The sequence below is a fragment of the Gymnodraco acuticeps genome, unplaced genomic scaffold (assembly GCF_902827175.1).
Source record: "Gymnodraco acuticeps unplaced genomic scaffold, fGymAcu1.1, whole genome shotgun sequence".
Classification (NCBI taxonomy): domain Eukaryota; kingdom Metazoa; phylum Chordata; class Actinopteri; order Perciformes; family Bathydraconidae; genus Gymnodraco; species Gymnodraco acuticeps.
In genome coordinates this window covers 2305867-2327524 of record NW_022991435.1, presented here as the reverse complement: position 1 = coordinate 2327524, position 21658 = coordinate 2305867, and the positions used below count along the sequence as shown (strand labels likewise).

The window sequence follows — 21658 nt, the reverse complement described above, 5'->3', positions numbered from 1 at the left end:
TTACAAAAAACGAAAGACATTAAGAAAATGTCAATTATAATCAGTCATTAAAAAGAAAAGATAATAAAATAAACATTAAGGGTGCATTCACACGTAATAGTCCGTTTTTTGGTGCGCACCAGACCACAGTTTGTTACATTGTTTCATTTTTCAGAAGGTTTGGTTTGCGTTCACATGGCAAAACTCAAACGGACTATAAACTTTAAACACAAGTCATGTGCACGGAAATGCTGTTCAACCATTGGTCAGACATTAAGGGGGTAAAAACGCAAATCCCGGCAATTTCTGCCGGAGCCTCCGCCATGGAGCATCGGCACTTTCGGCAAATTATTCTCATGCTGCTGTTAATCTGGAGATCAACAGACACTAGCGGCACGCGCATATGATTATATAATCAGACAACGTCCGTAAAAAAAACCATTATAACACATATAATGAGAGACGTTCTGCAGTAAGGAGGGGGTTTCACCGACGACAGGTGTTCTTACTTTTATGTATAGCTGACGGAGAATTTTTACTTTACACTGCAGGGTTGCCAACTCTCACGCATCTGGCGTGTGACACACGCTTTCACTCTCAATCTCACGCTCTCACGCTGCCCAAACTATTATCACGCCAAAAACAAGAATACCGAAGACTAGAAACGGTTTTGAAAACTTTTGTCAGGTAGTGATCGTCTTCCCAATAGACATCTTTGATAACGTCTTCTGGCCAATCAGAATCAAGATAACGGCGTGGTGTTGTTGCAGGAAGTCCCGACAGAGAATACTTTTGCTGTAGTACATCTCTATACATCGATACAACATTACGTGTTGATAGAAATCAACACGTAATGAAATAAGACCCCACGGTTTGATGATTGATAGGTGTGTGGGCTGTCTTTCATTTTGACACACAGAACAATGGGGGCTATCCACCCTTATCCACAATATAAAGTCATTCACAGCCTCTTCCCTCTTCTCTCTGTGAGGAGCAGCAGGTTCAGCTTTCAGAACAAAGTAACAAAAAACTAAAATGGCATTCATTTTTTTAAATATGTCGTGTAGTAATAGATTTATTTATTTTTCTTCTGAAGAGAGTACCAGAATGTGTATTTTATGTTAGTATTTCAAAAAATCTCCTGGGAGAGAATCCCCCCAGACCCCCCTGCAGGGGTTGGGTTTTCAGCATGTCAACTCTTTCACCTGTGGGGAAATTGCAGGATTGGCTCCAAGTTGCCCTTTTTATTTACTACAAGACAAATGTGCCTTTTTATTTCGTACAGTTGAATTTGGATTGAGACAGGGAAATCATCTAAACCTCACGCGTGGCGTTTCACTGTCAAGCGGAGCGGGTATGTAATTACATTGCAAATACTGACTTGAGCCCCACCACTGTATGGGTTAGCCCTACCATAGATTACCCAACAAAAATACTCTGGAGCCGCAACTGCCGACCCGTATTGCGCATGCGCAGATCTAAGATCCAGTAGAAATTATAACAAAGTAAAAGTCTGCTGTAGGGCTGTGCAATTAATCGTATTTTAATCGCGATTACGATTATGGCTTGCGACGATTATGAAAACAGCATAATTGACAAAATACGATTATTTTGCTGGGTGCGCTTTCGCCCCTCCCTAAAAGCCCACTCGGCCACGTGGGAGTGACATGTGTTGTGAGTGTTCAGCGAGAGCGAAGATGTCAGAAGAAGAGCAGCAACTCGTTAAAAAGAAGGGTCAAACTATTTCCACTATTTGCAAGTACTTTGGCTTTCAGGAGTCCGACGTGGAGCAAAATAAAGTACAGTGCAGGATTTGTTACCAGGTTGTGTTGGCACCACACGCTAACACAACCAATCTCTTTAATCATCTGAAATACAACCACAAAGTGCAATACGACCGGGCAGTAATACAACAAAAAGCAGATGCCCGCTCGACTTCATCCACCACATCATCACAGTCATCGATTCAGGACGCATTGTACAGAGCAACGGCCTACGCGACAAGCTCGCAGAGACACAGAGATATTACAGGTGCCATTACATTTCACATCGCTAAATATATGTGCCCAGTTAGCACTGTTAGCAACCAGGGCTTTAAGCAACTTGTCAACACGTTGGACAAGCGTTACGCGATGCCGTCTCGGTATTATTTCAGCAGGTCTGTGCTGCCTGCCCTATATGACAAATGCCGTGGGGAAGTTGAGAGAGATGTGGCTTCAGCTGACTACTTTGCTACCACAACAGACCTATGGTCTAGCCCAGGGGTGCCCAACCAGTCGATCGCGAGATGTGTCTAAAAATAGAACAACAATATTCTGTTTTATGTCCTGTAACATAATCTTCCTGTGCCAGAATATGCACTTGAAACGCATCAAGTCTGTATATCTGTAGACTTGGTATGTCTTAAATGTCCGGTTAGGATGTATTAGAACGAAATCTAAATGAAAATTGTAAACAAGCAATCTGTATGTAAAAAACCACCTGTATGTAAATTGTAAATAAGCCATCTGTATGTCAAATATGTCTTATATGTCTTAAATGACATGATGAATTGGAAATGGGGGACCCTGATGTAAACAAGACGAAAGTCTTTCTCTGGTCTGCATCCCCTTAACAATTGTATGTTTTGAGCTGTACTGTACTGTACCCAATATACAAGCTGTTAATAAACTTTTCAATCAATCAATCAATCAATCAAAGCTTTGTGATTGGCCGGCGTCACCCCATGTGTCGGGGCGTGGCTGAGGGTCTTCAGTACAGGTGGCAATATCGTCACCTGCCTGCGCTCATCTCTGAAACTAGACCATGTAAACAGGCTGGTGTTTCTTGCAAAAAATCTTTAAGAGATGACATGAGCAGTCCTACCAGCATTTGCCATGGTGGCCTAAACATTTTTATTTGGTCTTAAATTGTAGTTCAACATTTATTTCCTGTTACTTCTGGACCATGACGGTTGGCCAGCCTTCAACGTTTAACTGAGTGGAATATGTTGAATATGTTTTACCAAAATGTTGGCTATATGTTAAGGAGTTTTCAGTAGGTTGTGACAGTGCACTGCATCATATTTGATTTCATTTATTTTGGTCTAATTTATTTTTATTTATCATATTCATAATATATGTTTAGTATGGTTTTGGAAGTGCGCTCTTGTTTTATTGGTAAAATATTATTTGTTTTAAAAGTTCAATAAATGGGTCAATGAATAATCGTCAAAATAATCGTGATATAAATTATTGACCCAAATAATCGTGATTATGATTTTTGCCATAATCGCACAGCCCTAGTCTGTTGCTTATTGTTCTACTAGGCCAAAATAGAGTCAAAGAGTATATGAGAGTGAGTGTGTTAATTAATATATTTGGCAGTTTGGAGTAAGTCTGTAGATTTGTGTGTGTGTGTGTGTGTGTGTGTTTCATGTATAGGCCTCTCACGATAATTAATTTTGTTGGATACATTTTCCCGGAAATTATTGCGATAAACGATAATATTGTCGGCACCGTTGTATGACCATTTAGACCACTGATATAATGATAATATATAACAGTAATTCAAGTACATCCTTTCAAACTGCTAGTCACATCCTCATGTAAATGGAAATGTATCGAGTTCATTTTATTTATCGTACGATAAGTCAATTAATTGCTTATCGCAACAGGCACACAATAAAACAGTGGAAACAAACATGTGTTTGACTTTCATTAGTGAATGAAACTTTGTGCCCTTTATAGTCTGTGTCCAATATTGTGTATTTGTATATATTGTAGGCTATTTGTATATCATATATAAGGTCCCGCTGCTGACACATAGCAGTCATTTAGTGCGCATATGTGTAATCAAACCCATGATATCAAAATCTCACTCCAGCCAGGTACCCAAAGTTGGCAACCCTGCTTTACACGACACTGTTCAACCCTTAATTCTGCTTCACTCTTTAACTAAACAACTACGGATGTCTTGAAAGATTATTTCGCTAAAGATTTTGAAGACAAAAATACATGAATAAAAGTTACAGTGCAGTTTAAGATGTGAATAGTTCAATTAAAAGCAGCGGCAAAAAGAAAAGTCTTTAGTCTGGATTTAAAAGTAGTCAGAGTTGCAGCGGACCTGCAGTTTTCAGGGAATTTGTTCCAGATATTTGGAGCATAATAACTGAATGCTGCTTTATCATGTTTAGTTCTGACTCTGGGGACAGAAAGCTGACCAGTCCCTGAAGACCTGAGAGATCTGGATGGTTCATAATTTAGCAGGAGGTCAGAAATGTATTTTGGGCCTAAACCATTCAGTGCTTTATAAACCAGCAACAGTATTTTGAAATCTATTCTTTGACACACAGGAAGCCAGTGTAAAGACTTCAGAACAGGAGTGATGTGATCCACTTTCTTAGTGTTAGTGAGGACTCAAGCAGCAGCGTTCTGAATCAGCTGCAGCTTTCTAATAGATTTTTTAGTGAGACCTGTGAAGACACCATTGCAGTAGTCCAGTCTACTGAAGATAAAAGCATGGACAAGTTGTTCCAAATCCTGCTGTGACATTAGTCTTTTAATCCTAGATATGTTCTTTAGGTGATAGATAGTAGGCTGATTTAGTAACTGTTTTAATGTGACTGTTGAAACTCAGGTCAGAGTCCATGACTACATCTAGATTTCTGGCTTTATCTGTTGTTTTGAACATTGCAGACTGAAGCTCAGCGCTAACTTTTATACGTTCTGCCTTGGCTCCAAAAACCATTACCTCAGTTTTATCTTTGTTTAATTGGAGAAAGTTCTGACACATCCAGTCATTGATTTGTTCAATGCACTTACTCAGTGTTTGAATTGGAGCATAGTCTCCTGGTGAAATTGTTACGTACATTTGTGTGTCATCCGCATAGCTATGGTAACTTATTTTTGTTGTTTTTCATTATCTGAGCCAGTGGTAGCATGTAGATGTTAAAGAGAAGAGGCCCCAAGATGGAGCCTTGAGGAACCCCACATGTCATATTTGTCAACTCAGATGTGTATTTAACATATAGAAACAAAGTTGTTTCTGTCCTTTAAGTAGGATTCAAACCAATTTAGAACTGTTTCTGAAAGTCCCACCCAGTTTTCTAGTCGGTCGAGTAATATGTTGTGGTCAACAGTGTCAAACGCAGCACTGATATCTAATAATACTAACACTGTCTGTGTTTAAGTGGATGTCATTGAAGACCTTTACAAGAGCAGTCTCAGTGCTGTGGTTTGGACGAAAGCCTGACTGGAACACATCGAAACAACTATTTAAATGCAAGAAATTACTCAACTGTTGAAAAACTACTTTTTCAATGATTTTACCTAGAAATACTACTGCTACTTATATTGTTAAAACTACTACTGCAAAACTGTGACAACAATCACTCTAACTACTACCCAACCAATAGTACCGTATAATTGTAGATTCTACGATTATTTACACCACCACAAACCAATCCGACACAACCTGAGCCCAGAGCAGTCAGGGTCAGCCTGCCTGATTAGACTGAGGCTGGTGTGAAGGACCAGCTGGTGCTCGAGAAAAAGGCCTGAAGGAATTATTGACCCATCTCAACTCTCACCCCCTCACTCTCACATGCGCACCCTGGGCTGTGACCTGTGAAATTACTGCTCCGCTGGTGAGATTTGTTTCTGAGGGGCTCTATCAGCTTCTCAATGTGCCGTGAAGACAGGTGAAAAAGAGAGACACAAAGAAAAATGCGTGTAAAAGCTAACAGATGCTCGTTACACGCACACACGACAAAACAACACACATACACAACATGTTATGTATTCATAGAGCACAGCAAATGTAACAGTGTCTTATAAGTTATATGTTTATTTTCAAGCTACACTTTTGTCCTCTGCCAGAACATTTCAAGGATTTAGCGGTATTCTTTTTTCTTTTTTTTAAAAATCAGAATGGATTTTGGCATTGAGTGTTGTAATTACATGTCTGCCTGCCAGAATAAAAATCACAAACTTTCCATAGTACTTCTAAAAACTGCCTCAATCCTGCTAACCGAAGGTCACAGTTAACATCGAGCATTATTTAGAAAATGAGAGAGTTTGAGAGAGAGAGTGACATAGTTAGAGGAAGTGAATAAGAAATGCAGTGGGGTTCTCATTCCTAATATGCATGCTGCTGAATATTCATGAGGCTAAAAAACACTTCCAATTAACTTTATGAATTATTAATATTCATGATAAAAGCCTATGCATATGCATTTGCTCTTTTATTGTTGGCCTAAGTGCCACTGAGCACCGGTGTGTGATGGACCCAAGATGTGTGTGTGTGTTTGTGTCTGTGTGTTTCGATGCGTGTAGGCGTGTGACAGAGAGAGAGGAGAGGGAGTGGGGCGAGGGGGAAAGCGGAGGTTTATTTGTCAGCCTGGATGTTCACAATTCTGTTTCTTTGTGCAGACTATCTCCCTCTTCCGTTTGCTTGTCTGATTTCTAACAAACATCTGCATGACAAGGTGTCAGACCAGAAAAATATGTGCACCCACGCTCCCGATTTCATGTCATTTACATAAAGATTTCAACACTAAAACTAAACTACGCAGTCTGTACACTGTGATTTAATTCAGACAACTCACTATTTAGTTGTTACAAATCAACATAAATATCGATATTATCTCATCAGCATTGTTGATCACCTATTTGACATTAAAACCTGATGATTATAACGTAGAGTCTTACATCATGTGTCAGCACTTTGCTATTGTTGGACTGTTTTATAAATGATGCAAACCAAGCCACAGAAATAAAGCTTTGCATACTCAGGGGTAAAGCAAGGTCTAGACTTTCCTTCTCAATGTTTTTTGGGCTGGTCCCTATGAATTCTGTCCAGTAGAGACACCATCAGTCTAAATGGTAGGTCATATTGTTCTTTTAGTGTGGTCGTAGAATCAAAACTGAACGACAAAGATGTGATTTCAAATTTAGCCAGCTTAGCGTTGACGTATTCTGGGTTTGAGTGTAGGAGACAAAGAGATAGAGAGATAGGGAGTACCAGAGGGACAAGAGAGAAGTGGGCAGGGATTGAATGAGAAGATTAGATGGACATTGACTGAGAGGTTGAGACGAGAGAGGGATAGACACACCGAGTGAGAGCGAGAGTGTGATTCAGAGAGCGAGGCCCAGTGATAACGAATCAGCTATCTTGTTGAACCAGGCCTGTGTCTAGCTCACCTACATGAACACACTCGCTCTAATTGCCTAACACAATCATGTGAAGAGAACGAGTGGCAGTTTGAGAGGCGGACAGTCGGTGGCCTCATACACACCACATGTGTCATCACAGTGTTGCCAGGTAACGGAGCTTTTGTCTGATCCAGGGTGAACTTTTATTTACAAGAACACTGGCTCTCGCACAGCAACGTGAAAGACAGACACACTCACTGACGACAGCACACACACACACACACACACACACACACACACACACACACACACACACACACACACACACACACACACACACACCACACACACACACACACACACACACAGAGACAGGAAGGGGGAATGTACGGTCACTCAACCCAACACATCACTCACATCTTGTGACGACACCCTCCAGCCTGATGATGTTGGGATGGTCAAACTGTCCCATGATGGAGGCCTCAGACAGGAAGTCCCGCCTCTGTTTGTCAGAGTATCCCGCCTTCAGACTCTTGATGGCCACGTAGATCTCCCTCTTTCCCTGAACACGCAGCCGACCACTGCACACCTCCCCAAACTCTCCTTCACACACAAATATGAGAGAGAGTAGTAATTAGAATTAAAGTTACATTTTTACTGTCTTTTGAGTTATTAATCCACTACTATTTTACTGCCAACTCACCAGCTCCAATGACTCTCTCTATGCGGATATTGGAAGCATCGATCTCTTTGGCAAAGTCCCTGACAGCCTGGTTGGGGTCTTCGTACGTGTGAGGATGGATGTAAATCCTGCTGCCTGGCAGCTTGACTGCAGGAGAGGAAAAGAGGAACAATTGGGAGATATTAATAAGAAAGATACATGCTTAATGCCCTGAAATATAGCCAGCTTTTGCTCAGTGTGTGGTTTTCCATTGGTTTGGTTTGAAGTAAACAGTATCAATAGGGTATTGCGCCTCCAAGGAAATTAATGAATTCACGTTAAATTGTGAGTTTAAGCGTGGGTGTTCTGTTTGAGTGATAATTGACACACAACTAGGTTGTTGGCAATGGTGTTAAAATGACTCACAATTTTAACAGGAACCCATAAGGAGCTTCTCTATGCCAGCAAACATTTGTGCAAGAAAGTGTGAAACAACAATCCTCGCATAGACACAAACTGTATGTCATTCTGTAGCTCTGACTGTTCTCATGATACAGCAAACAAAGTGTGACTGTTCAACTCAGTCAAACTAAATACAGGCAGTGATGGGATTAGTGTGTAGGGTGCTTTCATAGCCCACACTTACATTTATAAATAAATCCTTGAGAGAAAAATAATACAAATAAATCAGTTTGAATGCATCGTCCCATAATGTCACTGAATACACTGCTCAATAACAAAATGAAACATTACAATTTTAACAGCAACAAACATGCCAGCATTTAAGAGTATGTGTCCTTACCTCTACCATGTTGGAACTGCATCTTCTCTTCATCAGGGTCCTGTTTGGCCTTGATATATCCACAGTGCCTGAAACACAAAATGCGCAGCTTGATTATGATCCAGTATATATACAGTGTACACTCCCCCCCCCCACACACACACACAGATACCAATATATCTGTATAAGACATATATGAGAGATCCCATGCCCTTGAGTGTGTATGTGCAATCCAACACAGGTGCTTGATATATTAAATCTATGATATTTCCAGAAAAATCCTCTGCCACGATGTGCAAAGCCAGAAGCTCTGTATGAACAACTAGATATATGATTTTGTCTCCACACACCCATTCCTCTTTATCAGACAAGCCTGGAGGAAACAAAGCTCCAAACTGTTTTTCTCTGCGTCTACCTGTCAATGCTATACTCCCCTTAAAGCTCTTATGCCTGAGGTTCTGTGAATGAGTGTGTGTGTGTTTGTTAGTGTGTGTGTGTGTCTATATGTCCATATCGAGGCAGATGTATGCTTGAAAGAACCCCTCCCTTTTGTCGCCCATGCACCCCTCTGGCTGTTAACAACTGCCTTCAATAATATCATGCGTCTCACACACAGCTCAATGCCCTTTTTGAACCCCTCTGTGCACACAGGCACACCCCCCCTGCAGTGAGGGTTAGTCAAACGATCAAGAGAAAGTATTGACAAATTGATCAATTCAATCCTACCGTCCAGCTGTGAGGAAGTGTTAAACTAACTCTGTTTTACAGGCCTCAAAGCTTTGATGCTGCTATTGTGTGTGTGTGTGTGTGTGTGTGTTTTGGTGGTTTTATGTTTTGTGCTAGTGGACGTCCTTTCCCCTTAGTTGAGCTTCCAACTCTATTGTTTAACAGCCCTGATAAGCTATAACGCTGTATTTGAGATTTACAGTCTTTTACATTTCGCTCAAACATTTTAGGCCAAAAAAACATAAAAAGAAAGTTTTAGATAACGAGGTACTAAACACGACATAAATACTACAGCCTCCTACTCGCTCCTCTTTTCCACTCATGTGCAATCCTCTTCAACTGCTGTACAAGTAAAGCAGCAACCAGTCAGTGTGTCTTTCCATCAGGAAGATAAATTGATGTGGGCTAGGAGCCAAGAGAAACTGGGAATCATCCGCACAGACTGTATATGGTTTAAGGAAGCAGAGTGGAGGAGGACAGAGGAGAAAAGCAGACTGACAGTGAAAATGTTGGATAAACACAATACTAAGATAATCAAAAAGCAGAATACTGAATGTGAAACAGTCAAGAGTAATAATAATAGACAGCAAGACAGAAATGGAGAAAGGTGGGGTCTCGCTGGGCTCAGTAAATCTCTGTCATTTGGTGTTTAATCCCTGTGTTGATGTTACACAGCTGAATGCATGGTGAAACTCAGACATCAATAGACCATCTTGGGAATATACACACACACACACACACACACACACACACACACACACACACACACACACACACACACACACACACACACACACACACACACACACACACACACACCACACACACACACACACACATAAGGGTAGAGACCGGTTGCCGGTATTTGGGGATAAAGAGGAGGGGGCATAATGATCTTCGGGCCCCACCTGGTTATCAGCTGGGCTCAAGCCAGTCAAACACCAAGGGACTATCATTACCCCCTTGACACGCACACACACACAGGCAGTGCTTAGGGGCATGTGTTTAGAGCATATGGGGAACGGGGACATAGGTCACACCTCTGCTCCAACTGTGATAATCCCGTGGGGGCGTACACACACACGCACTCTCTCACACACACACACACACACACACACACACACACACACACACACACACACACACACACACACACACACACACACACACACACACACGCACTCTCACACACACACACACACACACACACACACACACACACACACACACACCCACACACACACAGGAAACCTAAGTTCAAAACACTTCCCTATCACTGCTTGATGTGAATATGTGCTGGTGTGTCTTCACGGGTGCATGGCGTGTGTGTGTGTGTGTGTGTGTGTGTGAGTGTGTGTGTCTGAGGGGAAATGAACACATTTCCATAGTAATTACAGAGGGACTCATTTCTCCTCTTCAGTTAGAAGTGTCATGAATCATTAGCGCTGCAGTCTTAAACATGGCACAAACCTGACATGGCTGTGGCTTTTGTTCCCCCCGACAGCTGTGTCTCTATGTGTTGGTAATAGATATTTTATTTAATACCTTCAACAAAGTCCATGCAATATTAATCCATTAAAGAGTGTAGAACTTGTTTTTGTTCAATACGTTTTCAGATTGGAAGCTGGTAATATGTGGCAGCAGTTGGCCTACAAAAACAATGTAGCATGACAAACAGCTGTCATATGTTAATCACTTTTTATTTTATTTTTTACAATTAGGCAGGATGTAAATAGTCCCCTTGTTAAGCTTTCTGTCAGAAATGTCCTTTTCGATTAAAGGTCAATTTTCTAGATCAATATCTACCCATTGTTGTTGTTTTTTATACAACAGCTAATGGCTTTTTTGCTGGCTACAGCAATATTTACCTCCACCATGGAGGTTATGCTTTTGATTTGATTTGCTTGTCTATTTGCTGAATTCTGGAACAATATGGCCCATTTAATTATGGAGTGGATCTGAGTCACAGGGTGGATAAAAACATTATTTTCTCGTTTAAAAACACCTTTGTGGATATCTGCTCTTTCCATGTTCCGTTCTAGCTCATCCTCAGCTAGCTCAGCTATCATTCATTTTTTTATATTAACTGTCCCTACAATATCCATTACTGTTGGATGGAACAATTGATCACACTGAGTCCACCTTGAAATGCTGTTGACATTAAACCAGAACATGATGTATAGGGGTGTTCCTCCTTCTGCTGGCTGCTGGTGTGTGTGATTTGCAGTCTTGGTTCAGGAGCCAATACACAGCGAGAGAATGGACACCAGGAAATGGCCTACACCTGAGAAGCTTTGACCTCAGTACATTTAAGTTGCTTCACAGCTGTAAGCGTTTCTACATTTCCTCCCAGGCCTTCACATGCTTTTGTAGTTTGTATTGAGGTTCTTTGTTTTGTTTGAACACATCAACTCATCCAAACCTGGCGTTCAAGACTGATGTGTCAGAAGTACATTTTCAGGTGTCTTTGAGCAAAATGTCACACTGCTGTTCATGTGTGACTCCTGCTTTTTGTCACTTACCAGCCTTGAGTTGGCCTTGTCTGTTTGGATGCTACATATTTTCACTTTACACCACGAGCCTCTTGAGCCGGAACAGATTTAGTGATGAGATAGTCCTCCTCGCATGGCCTCTTGCTGCTTCTTTATGCTGCAGTGCAGGGTCGGCGTCATGGGGGGTCATTCGCGGGCCATGCCCCCCCAAATGAGTCACTGTGCCCCCCCAAAGCAGGGTGGGCAAGCCTTGCCACTTTGCCGGTTTTAAAAAAAAAAATCATATCAGTGAAAACGTTTCCACTAAAGGTTTTTTGTGTGAAATACATCAGAAATAAAGAATACAAATATAAAACACAGCCTGAGGTGTGCTCACTGCTGCTCTCTGATTGGTGTGTTGCTTGACCAATGACCCCCGACCTTTGTTTTGTTATCATTACGTGGCTGTATGTTTAGATGAAAGCCCAGTGGCGATCTGTTCATCTGTTACACTGATTATACAGTAAGCCATCGAAAATAATATGATATAGTAGGCTTACAGTACAAGTAGCCTACTTCTGGGTCTCTGTGTTTCATTCAAGCTCGGCTCTGTGTGTGTGTGGCACGAGCGCATTTTGTGAGTGCGCGAGTGGTAACGTGGAATGTTGTTGTTAGCATCTGGTTAGCTAGCTATGCTAACGGATATAAAGAGCTGTTTCTACACCAAGGTGGAGGAGAGTCCTCTCCTGTCAGACTGAGAGGATCGTATCATCTCAGCTCAGTGAGGTAAGGACTCTCTCAGTGTTTAGATAGTTAACTTTAGTGTAGGTTATCTCAGTGGGTCTCAAACGGTTTGGTCACCATTTATGTAAACAAGTATTTGCGAGGAATACCTTTATATGATCATTATAGTTATTAAAGAATAAGAGAATAAATGAAAAACGGGTATGAAATACTATAGGACAGTAACACACGAATACAGTTTAAAAGGGGAGTGATTAGTAAAATATCCATAAAGAAAAAGTACATTTGTGTACAGTTCTGTTTCATATGGATGCTGAGAGATGTAGGCTATCCATAGATCTCTTCATTTTGCTCTCAAAGTGCACCAGATTGATGCATTTAACTTCAATATTTTAAAAATATTCAGCACTCACTGGATCGGTTCGCAACCGAGTGTGAAGCGACTGGGATGAGGATCAGCACCTCCAAATCTGAGGCCATGGTTCTCAGCAGGAAACCGATGGACTGTCCACTCCAAGTAGGGAATGAGTCCTTACCCCAAGTGAAGGAGTTCAAGTATCTCGGGGTCTTGTTCTCGAGTGAGGGAACAATGGAGCGTGAGATAGGCCGGAGAATCGGAGCAGCGGGAGCGGTACTGCAGTCGCTTTACCGCACCGTTGTGACGAAAAGGGAGCTGAGCCAGAAGGCAAAGCTCTCTGTCTACCGGGCCATTTTCGTTCCTACCCTCACCTATGGTCATGAAGGATGGGTCATGACCGAAAGAACGAGATCGCGGATACAAGCGGCCGAGATGGGTTTTCTCCGCAGGGTGGATGGTGTCTCCCTTAGGGATAAGGTGAGAAGTTCAGTCATCCGGGAGGGACTCGGAGTTGAGCCGCTCCTCCTTCGTGTCGAAAGGAGCCAGTTGAGGTGGTTCGGGCACCTAGTTAGGATGCCACCTGGGCGCCTCCCTAGGGAGGTGTTCCAGGCACGTCCAGCTGGGAAGAGACCAAGGGGTAGACCTAGGACCAGGTGGAGGGATTATATCTCTTCGCTGGCCTGGGAGCGCCTTGGGATCCCCCAGTCAGAGCTGGTTGATGTCGCCAGGGAAAAGAAAGTTTGGGGCTCTGCTGGAACTGCTACCCCCGCGACCCGACCACGGATAAGCGGGAGAAGATGGATGGATGGATGGATTTTAAAAATAATCTTCCCGGGGAGCATGCCCCCAGACCCTCCTAGAGGAGGTTAGGTCCACCCCCACCTAAAACATGTTCACATGGATAGGATACTAAATACATTTGCACACTTTTATATGGTGGCCTATGTCCTTATATGTTTCTGTTTTGGTGGTTGTGCCACAACCGTGCATGTATGCACAAGTCATAGGTCCGCTATAAAATAGCACTACACCCCTGCAATGTGTGTGAAAGACACTTTACAGCATGTTTTTTTAAATTGAAGTTACGTTGGTGTTTGTGTGTTGGTTGTTGACGGCAGTGTGTGCCCCCCCTTGGTAAATGCTTGCCCCCCCATTCGATTTGTTCTGGAGCCGACCCTGCTGCAGTGTGAAGTTAGCGCTATCTGTCAATTAGTGTTAATTTCGTTGACTAAATTCCATGACGAAAACGAGACGATGACGAGACGGCACCGACGGCAGTAAACAATAACTGTAACGAAATCATCATGCAATATCGTTGACGAAAAGTGACGGGACGAAAATGTAGTTTACTAAATAAAAACGATGCCAAAATCTCTCTTTACTTTCGTTGACGAAAAATGAGGAGACGAAATATTATCACGTTACATCTCTGATAGTCAGTTTTTCTCCCAGCAGTTCCATTTCCGGTGCTGCGGCTGGGCAGCAGCTGTGTCTGTGCTGCGCGCGGCGGTAGATTTGAATTACACCGGGCAGCGGCACATTGTGAACTGTCAGGAAGACTCGGGTCTAAGTCATGGTCTAACTAACCTTATTTAACAGAAAATAAAATGGAAACAACAGGGCTTGGGAGCAGTGGTCGCACTCACGTTAACCGAATACCCCCCCGTCAGCGCGAGTGATTGATAAATTGTGCACTCGACGGATAATAATGGATTATGACGGACATGTTACGATCCTGTCCGTCAAAATGACTGACAACGAAAAAGTCTAAAGCCACCACTGCTTGGGAGGAAGAAACGACGTGATATTTGGGCCCATTTTCGCTACAATGAGGCGAAAAAAAAAAGCGAATGCATTGTTTAATCAGAAGGAAAGCAATGTGACGACGCTGAAGTTGGCTTCCGATTCAGAGCATCCGATTCGGCAGTTAAGGGGAAAGTTAAGGGACATTTAATTTACAGCGCTGAGCGAACAATCCTCCGTGTTTGAACCTCTTAAATTGCTGCATAGCCGATTTATTTGGACTGGATTATCCCAGAGAGTCTAAAGATTCTTTATAACCCAGTTTGAGATTTGTGAAACCTTAATTCTATTTGTGAAAATTTAAAAAAAGGGAGATTTCAGTGCTTTTTTCACATCTTCACCACATTAGACCAGGTCCTGATCTAAAACCACTATGCCTAGACTCATCAAATCTGGACTGGATTATCCCAGAGGGTCTAAAGATTCTTTATAACACAGTTTGAGATTTGTGAAACCTTTATTCTATTTGTGAAAGTGGTCCAGGACCCTGGTATTAACTAGGTTGCTAGTGGAGCCTCGCTACGGCAAAACTGTTGCGCGATTACACCGTGGTGCGCCGCGTTTGGGGGTGCGGGGGATGGTTTGGTGTTACAGTTACAAGTGTCCGCCAACAGATGGGGGTGATGAGTGTAGGTCTAGTGGTTTCAGATCTGGGCTGAAGTCCAATAGTCCATTTAGCTTAGGAACCTTCCTAACGGAGTGAAATGACCCGGAAGTACGTCACTGGCAGCCATGATAAGTGCCGTTCCAATTCTCCAAATGAAAGGAAAGGAGGTTTCAAACTTCCTTTATAACCTCCTTTAGCTTAGGAACCACTGGACCTCCCTAACCGAAAGGAGAGGAGAAAATGCTGCCCCACAATGCATTGCAGCCGCAGCATTTGACGTCACACAACAGTCGGCCGTTCACGGACACAAACGATAATGGGAGAAATTATATCATGAAAGTTACGGTGCTTATTAAGCTTTTTAAAACGTATGTGGTAAGTTGCCATAGTGCTTTGTTTTGAACGTTCATCAGTATTATAATCAAAAAGAGAAATATGAACGTTAGTTTTTACTGAAATGATCAAATAAAGTCAACATTTCACAGTCTTTACTGAGCTGTGTGGAGTTTGTTCAACTTTTAAAAGATGTTTGAATGGTGATATACACAGTGATAGATGTTAAGGACTAACGTTTATAATAAATACATTTGTATTTATTTTAAGATCTTTTAATAGTTCATACAATCGTACGTATTGGGATCATTTGTATTAATGTGGACCGGAGGGAGAGGGTGACGAGCATAAGTTTCACTTTCCTTTTTTATTTCAATTCCAACTTTGGTCATGAAGAATATGTTTCTCTGTTGTCCACGTTCATAAAGCATAAAACAACAGCGTCAGAGCACGGTGCAGAGTCTCTAGATGAGTTTACAGTAGTCCCTCGTTCTTATTATACATTCATGTTGTAGTCCGCTGTATAGAAAACTGTAGTTTCCATAGTTTCCCCACAGCAGCAGACGCACATTCATGACGTCCGCTGGCGCATCATAAACACGTCGGATAGTGAAAGTGCATTCGGATTCTCTAAAGTACCGCAGTCTCTTCTCCTAAATCCTTTTGAATTCTCCTGCTCTGATGCTGTTGCTTTGCTTTATGAACGTGGACAACAGTGAAACATATTCTTCATGACCAAAGTTGGAATTGAAATAAAAAAGGAAAGTGAAACTTATGCTCATCACCCTCTCCCTCCGGTCCACATTAATACAAATGATCCCAATACGTATGATTGTATGAACTATGAAAAGATCTTAAAATAAATACAAATGTATTTATTATAAACGTTAGTCCTTAACATCTATCACTGTGTATATCACCATTCAAACATCTTTTAAAAGTTGAACAAACTCCACACAGCTCAGTAAAGACTGTGAGATGTTGACTTTATTTGATCATTTCAGTAAAAACTAACGTTCATATTTCTCTTTTTGATTATAATACTGATGAACGTTCAGAAAAAAGCACTTTGGCAACTTACCACATTCCCGGGTCATTTCACTCCGTTAGGAAGGTTCCTAAGCTAAATGGACTATTGGAATGCAACCCTGGTCTAGTGGTTTTAGATCAGGACCTGGTCTAATGTGGTCTACATGTGAAAAAAGCACTGAAATCTCACTTTTTGTATTTTCACAAATAGAATTAAGGTTTCACAAATCTGAAACTGTGTTATAAAGAATCTTTAGACCCTCTGGGATAATCCAGTCCAGATTTGATGAGTCTAGGTATAGTGGTTTTAGATCAGGACCTGGTCTAATGTGGTCTACATGTGAAAAAAGCACTGAAATCTCCCCTTTTTGTATTTTCACAAATAAAATTAAGGTTTCACAAATCTCAAACTGGGTTATAAAGAATCTTTAGACTCTCTGGGATAATCCAGTCCAAATAAATCGGCTATGCAGCGATTTAAGAGGTTCAAACACGGAGGATTGTTGGCTCAGCGCTGTAAATTAAATGTCCCTTAACTTTCCCCTTAACTGCCGAATCGGATGCTCTGAATCGGAAGCCAACTTCAGCGTCGTAGCAATGTGGCCATAACACAGGTAAAAACACCACAAACCTGAGCAGATACTCTCTGCAAAGCTGCATTCTTAATCATTCAACCTGTGTTTTTCATCAAATAAGGACAAGATATAATCTTATTTATTTATATATATACTAAAATGACAAATTATTGGTTTTGGCTAGACTAGTTTGACTGAAATGTTCTATATAATCTGATGACTAAAAAAGACTCAACCGTTTTCATTGACAAAAAGTAGACTAAAAATAATTAGTTTTCTTTGACTAAAATAAGACTAAAATGCTCAGACTTTTAGTCGACTAAAACTTGACTAAATAAAAACAGGAGGTGACTAAATATGATTACAACTAAAAAGGAAATTTAACACAGGACTAAAACTAAATTAAAAAATAGCTGACGAAATTAACACTACTGTCAATGCGGGAGAAATCATTGTTCCACTTAGCTGCCGTCTAGTTTCACTATACTCTGCTGTTTCATACAGTCAACACACAACCCTGCACACGACTGTGTAGTCTGCAGTTTTAAAGTACACACCCTGTGCCAATCACGCAAGAACACGCACTTTAATGGACTGCGATATCACTATCACACCCGGGCTCTCACCTTTCTCTCTGCCTCTCTCTGTTCCACTTCAGTGAGGACAACAGGCTATCCCTGTCCTCCAAAGCCACACATTCTACATTTGCATATCAATTTACTTTTTAATATAATACTACTCTGTCACTCGAGACCCATTTGTCATTCTGCTAGCAAGCTCCCACCTTCATAGAATTCCATCCATATATTATCGTTGCCCCTCCCCCCTTTTCCTCTCCCCTCCTGCCCTTTATCTCTCTAGAGTGTTACATTCTTTCTTAATTCTTCCTTTAAGTTAAACCATTCCCTTTTCCAATAACCCATGTATCCTCCCCCCCCCTTCTGCTTTTTATTTATTTATGCAGTTTTTTTCTTCTTTTGATAGAGAGAGTGGTCACTGGAAAGGGAAATAAAGAGAGCGGGAGAGAGGTGGAGAGGGAGATGGAAAAAAGAGAGTGCTGACAGGCAAGAACGCACAATGGGGGTCCAAGCCTGCATATCAACTAACAAGCAATCAGATGGAGGGGAAGAGCGAGGGGAGATGAGGGAGGCAGCCATAGAGGAATAGAAACACGAAAGTTAACATAAGGGAAGTGCAGAGAAAGAGGGGTGGGGCAGTTTTGTGTGATGCAGGCGCTAAAGATAAAAAGAGAGATTATGAAAACAAATATAAATGTAATAAGTTCAAAGGAAGCAATTGTTACAATGCTACATCTGCTGGAAGACTAAGAAACAAGGAGGGATGGAGATGTCATATATTGGCTGTATTGATTGAGGATTAAGAAGGAAAGAGCAACTCTATCGGCACAAAGCTCCCCGTGAGGGAGAGTAAGAGAAAGGAATGAGGGCTGATGCACAGATTTAGAGCAGATGACAACGACAGGAGTCAGTCAAGTGGCTGCAGGTCCGGAGAAAGAGTGAGAGAACAGAAGAATGGACTAAACCTGAAAGGTAAATTGGTGCAAGTTGGGCCAGGGAGATGTAAACGTATTGTAGTATGAAGGTGAGGAAACAGTTCAAATAAAGCTTAAATACACTTCAAAACCCCATGCCATATTTTTTCATTGTTTTCACCCACTTAGACTCAATAGAAGAAGCCAGATTCTTCAGGTCAGCAGTGTGTCACAAGGCTAACACCAGATAGACAAACACTCACATTGGAGTCCACTTGACACTGGGAACAAAGCAGGGCACATGAAGGCCATCTCACATAAACACGGGATAAATGCTGAATTCAAATGTCCTTTTGTCATGTAATCATTTTTAGCAGTCCCTTTATGAAGTTTTACTGATTTCCCCTTAGGACATCTTTCTTTATATTGTTATTCTAATTATAGTCTTCTACCACGCCAACAATTTAGTATATTTTACACTATATTTGTGTGTTCATGGCGCAAATATAACAGACATGTTGAACCTTGATCCCTAAAGATAGATACAGTTGTCCAAATGCAGGTGGTCCATCCGCCTGAATTAGTACATCTTTAAGATCATAATGTGCTAAAGCGGGCCGCTTCTTTTTCCTTTTTGGTCTATTTAGCCTTAAGCTCTACTGCTGCTCCCATCTCCCCCTCACACTAACAGGCTTTAAAGAGCAAGAGACAATCTCTACTTTACTGAGCTGCACTGATTTGTACTTCCTCTGATAATTAAAACCAGCACTCAGTGATTCTGCTGTCATGTCAGTGTGCTCGGGCTGCTAAAGCCTGGCAGCGCGCTGTGGAATTAAGGGAAGGACCTCTGTCAGATGTAGATGGAGATCATCACTCCAAAAACAAATGCTACTGCATTATCTGACATAATGCTTTGAAAGCCGTGACAGCCTGCAGTTCACCGAGGAGTCAGCTGGGCCCCTGGAGTTTGTGTTTGAATCAGAAGCGAGGGAAAAGAAAGTCGGGGAAATGGAGAGAATATAGTGACAAGAGAAGAAGAGGGATGCAAAGAGAAGATCAAACGAGGGGGGATCTATGGCAGAGCAGGATAAAAAGCCCTATTATGCACTGACGGCAGAGAAAGGTTGAAGGCGAGGTGTAAATATGGATGGTGGAATAACCTTGAAACAAAGCGGGACAAACGCAGCAAGTGAAAGATGAACTCAGTCAGTGGGCGATGATGTGTTGATGACAGAAGGAGGGACAATAGAGACGATTGTTTGTCTTAATAAAGTGAACAACCTTGGACTAATGTTGAACTGAGACGTGAAGAGAGCTAATAAAGTGTGTGTAGTTTGGAGCTGTGCTGTATCACCTAGTGTGTTTTATATGACTGGCCACCTTTTATAGGATTAGTGGTCGGCTGCTGGCTGTGAGACGGGACAAGAAATTGATACACTCCGAGACAAGGAAGAGTCAGAGGGGATCATTCACACAGAGGAAAAAAAAAGCCTCTCCTCTTTCATTTCCTCTCCCTCCATATTATTTTCCCACTGCTGATCAGAATGACTAGAAAAATGAAATCAGTAAATCATTAGTCACCCCTCCGGCATGACACAATGAAATGACACATCTATCCTCCTTCCTCCACCACCCACTCGCACATACAAACAGAAACACACACACACACCCCGCTGCTCTCATCATTACTCATGATAATGGTGATTATATTTAATATCAAGCTATTAAATGAAAAATAATTACTGGGAATGAAATCAATGGATTAAATTCACTCATTATTTCACGGGCGAAATTAAGCCACGCTCACAAACCCCCGAAAAACAAAACGCGTTCACTGCTCGGGCGCTAATCAACTATGAGGTTAATACAAAGGTGATTACAGATGATTAATCAGAGTCAAAACTGCATGAGAAAAACAAAACTAAGTGACAAAAAGAAGGGGTGATGGAACGCTCAGGAAGAGAGTACGATTTATTTCTCTCCCTCTCTTCACCTTGGATGTGTTTGGCAGCGTCTGAGCACTCTCTGACCACAGTGTAAAAAGATTTACTCAGCTCTGGCTAATTATTAGGAAGGGGAAATGATTAGCCGAAGAGTTATGAGCAATAAATCTGCCCATGTTTCATTAACAACCCGTTTGGAAACATTTCATTTAGCTCCTGCTCATTAAAGAGAGTGGTAATGGAAGGCAGGGAAAGAGAAAGGAGAGGTGGCGGAGAAGCAGCGAGCTCCGGAGCAGGTCTGCCGTAATTGGTGTAATGTAGCAGCATCTTTAACAACCTGGTGAAAAGGTCAAATGAGAGAGGATGGAGAGAGATAGAGACGGAGGAGATAAGCATGTCGTCTGTATCATTTGGCCAAGTGTATCTTTACATTTCTAACAGATCAGTGTTAAACTAATCCCCCTAATGATGTTGTTACTACACCAACACAACTTGATTAGGTCACCATCGTAATGTGTGTGTGGATCAGCAAATGTATGTGCTATAAACTTTGCAAAAACCCCAACAGCAAACAGTTTTGGATTTGTCTGATGTTTATAGGACATTTGATCAATCCCACTGCAACATCTGCTCATTTGCATAACTCCTGTGTGAAATAGTTTTGCACCTGCAGCAACTAGCTGCTATTATAGCAGAGTTTGTAAGCTACTTTCTAAGCATTCTGCAGACAAAGCTGTATTCAGCTACACCCTACTACAGCTTAGCTGCATTAATTGAAAGTACCAGCATCCAAGCAACACATACAAATCTGTCTAATGACATTACACACACGTCCTCATCGCATATATGCACTCACAGCTCCCACACAGGCCTGTTTGGTTTCAGATACAGGGAATCCACTGGCTGCCAAATCATTATTAGGGCTATATCAGGCACCACCCCCAGGGAGGGAATGCATTGGCTGGTTTCTACCTCCACTTTCTACCTCCACTAAATCTCCCATTATGCAAACATGTGACTATT

General features: G+C 41.7%; 1 protein-coding gene across 3 annotated transcripts in view; it reads right to left on the bottom strand.

Annotated features, from left to right (window-relative positions):
* epha4b (eph receptor A4b) overlaps positions 1-21658 on the bottom strand; it is a 101990-nt gene that overhangs the window by 16315 nt on the left and 64017 nt on the right. For all 3 annotated transcript variants that reach the window (XM_034195947.1, XM_034195948.1, XM_034195949.1), the window contains exons 11-13: positions 8576-8643; positions 7816-7941; positions 7530-7715 (exon numbers count right to left, since the gene is read on the bottom strand). In XM_034195947.1, the coding sequence (XP_034051838.1) occupies positions 7530-7715; positions 7816-7941; positions 8576-8643 (380 nt within the window). The remainder of the gene's footprint in view (positions 1-7529; positions 7716-7815; positions 7942-8575; positions 8644-21658) is intronic.